At 41.2% G+C, this 2,398-nt stretch overlaps 1 protein-coding gene across 5 annotated transcripts in view; it reads left to right on the top strand.

Moving 5' to 3' along the window:
• Rev1 (REV1 DNA directed polymerase) overlaps nucleotides 1-2,398 on the top strand; it is a 64,970-nt gene that overhangs the window by 43,319 nt on the left and 19,253 nt on the right. For all 5 annotated transcript variants that reach the window (XM_008845866.3, XM_017801277.2, XM_017801276.2 and 2 more), the window contains one exon: nucleotides 284-438. In XM_008845866.3, coding sequence (XP_008844088.1) covers nucleotides 284-438 — 155 coding nt within the window. The remainder of the gene's footprint in view (nucleotides 1-283; nucleotides 439-2,398) is intronic.

Below are 2,398 nucleotides of genomic sequence, written 5' to 3'. Positions count from 1 at the left end.
TTTTGGTCTTTATGAGACAGGGTCTCCCTGTAGTCCCAGCTGACCTGAACTCAGTATGTAGACTAGGCAGGCCTTGAACTCACAAAAAAGATCCTCCTGTGTCTGCCTCCCAAGTGCTGGGATTAAAGGCGTGTGCCACCACGCCCAGCTATTTTAGTGTTTTTAAATGCCTTGTGAAAAAATGTTGAGGAAAGGTATGGTGAGAAGACTTTATTTCGAAACATTTGTGTCTACCAGATGCTGGCCATCGCTATGATTTACCACCTTTGCTTTGTATTGATAGCTACACTCATAACATCGAAGCTGTCAGTTGTGATGAAGCACTGATAGACATCACTGAAATCCTTGCAGAAACTAGACTTACTCCTGATGAATTTGCAAATGCCCTCCGTATGGAAATCAAGGACAAGACTAAATGTGCTGCCTCTGTTGGAATTGGTTAGTATCTGGCTTATCATGTACTTCTTTTTAACTCAAAATAATTGTTAGTTTGGAATCCTTAAATAGCCCTTATTTTAAAAGAATTTTAATGTTGCTGAGATAGGCCTTTCCTTTACTCTTAGCCTTGCTTATATGCATTATGTTAGATAAAACTGTTAGAAATGCAAACAAATGGTTGATGGTACAGTAACTTGCAATAAGCAAGTTAAAATAATAATTCTTTCTTGCTTAAAGAAATAGTAGAAAGTTAGATTTCAAAACAACTTTTCCCTCCAGTCTGAATAGAAGTCATGTTAAAAAGCAGGCTAGTGGCATGGGATTTGAAGTTAAATTTGTGGCTCCTTCTCTATCCTTTGGTTTCCTGGAATCACAACTGTTCCTGGAATCACGGTACTCTTGTGACTCCAACTCTCCCCACCCCTTCTCCATTTTGTCTTTGAGCCATGTACTTTATTTACGCAGCTGCTCTTACCACCTGTCCTCCTTGTGTTAACTTTTTCACCTTTGACCTTTAGAACTCTGTGAAACATAAGCTTCCTGAATCACCTTTTTCTACCTAGCTCAGCTTACTCAAAACCTTGTTCTAGGAAACCCCTTATCATGCTTTGTTCTCCAGTGGCGCCCCATGCTCTACTCTGCAGGCTTGGGAGGTAACTAAAGCTCTCTAAGCCTGTTGTTATTGTTTACAGCCGCCTTCTTGCATTTTCATTCATAAACTTCTCTATCTCAATTTCTTGTATCTTGAACCAGTGGGATTTATAGAGGTAACTTAGTGACAACATGGATAGGATAATACTACACCGATTAGAGAATTGGAAGCCAGGCATAATGTCTCATACCTGTTATCCCAGCACTCAGGAGGCTGAGGCAGGAGGCTCAAGAGACCTAGGCCAGCCCAGGATGCATAGTGGGACCCAGTCTCAAAGGGGGTTCAGGGAGGGGATCAGTTACTTACATTTCTAGAGTTGCTGAGGAAGCACCAGGATGGTCAGGAGGCAGAAGGAAGAAATGTAGTGGAAAACTGAGGCCAGAACCATTATTGAAGTCTCAGGGGAAATGCCTGCTAATTGAAGTAGTCAGTCTTGGCAGTCATTGGTTGTAGAGGTTGTTGTAGTTGCTTAGTAACTGTCTCTGGATGATTTAAGAGAAAAATACTAGCTTGGTATGTGAGATTTTGACAAGGGGTGTGTAGGGATGGCTGGCCTGCATATGAATGTTGTGATTCTATGTGTCTTTGGAAATTAGCCAGCTGAAAGCCACTTTCATTTCACCTAGCTAACTTTAAATATTAAGATTTTTTATTCTTTTGACAATTTCATACATGTATGTAATGTAGATTCTTGATCATATCCACCCCAAACCCCTCAAGATACTAACCTTCCCACCTTTTTTTTTAAAATGATCTACTGAATACAATTAATGTTGCCCCCACACATGTGAGTATGTGGCCACCCACCTGAATTTGGGCAACTTTCAGTGGCATACCTCTGAAAAAAACTTACTTCTTCCCGCCCCCAGCAGCAATAAACTGCCAATAGTTCCTCAGCTGGGATGAGGCCTCATGAACCTCTTTCCCGCTTCATGCTGTCATTTTGACTGCCTAAGTCTTATGCAGATAATCACAGGTGCTATGAGTTCATGAGTGCAGTGGCCTTATAATGTCCAGAAGACAGCATTTCACAGCACTCCTCCCTTTTGCTTTAAAATTCTTTCCTCCCCCTTTCCAGCCTGTTCCCTTGGGGTAGGGGGTATGTGGTATACATATCCCATTTAGGGCTGAGTACTCAGCAGTCACTTGTTCTTAGTATTTTTGGCCATTTTTGAGTCTCTGCATTAATTACTGCACAATGCAGAAGCTTCTCTGACCAAGGTTGAGCAGCACTAATCTATCAGTATAAACATAAATATTTAGAAGGATACCATTTGACATGTCTATTTAGCGAAATAACAGTACTAG

The sequence above is a fragment of the Nannospalax galili genome, unplaced genomic scaffold (genome assembly GCF_000622305.1).
Source record: "Nannospalax galili isolate Female #2095 unplaced genomic scaffold, S.galili_v1.0 scaffold182, whole genome shotgun sequence".
Lineage (NCBI taxonomy): Eukaryota > Metazoa > Chordata > Mammalia > Rodentia > Spalacidae > Nannospalax > Nannospalax galili.
The sequence above is the reverse complement of the archived record's forward strand: the minus strand, read 5'-3'. Positions and strand labels throughout refer to the sequence as shown.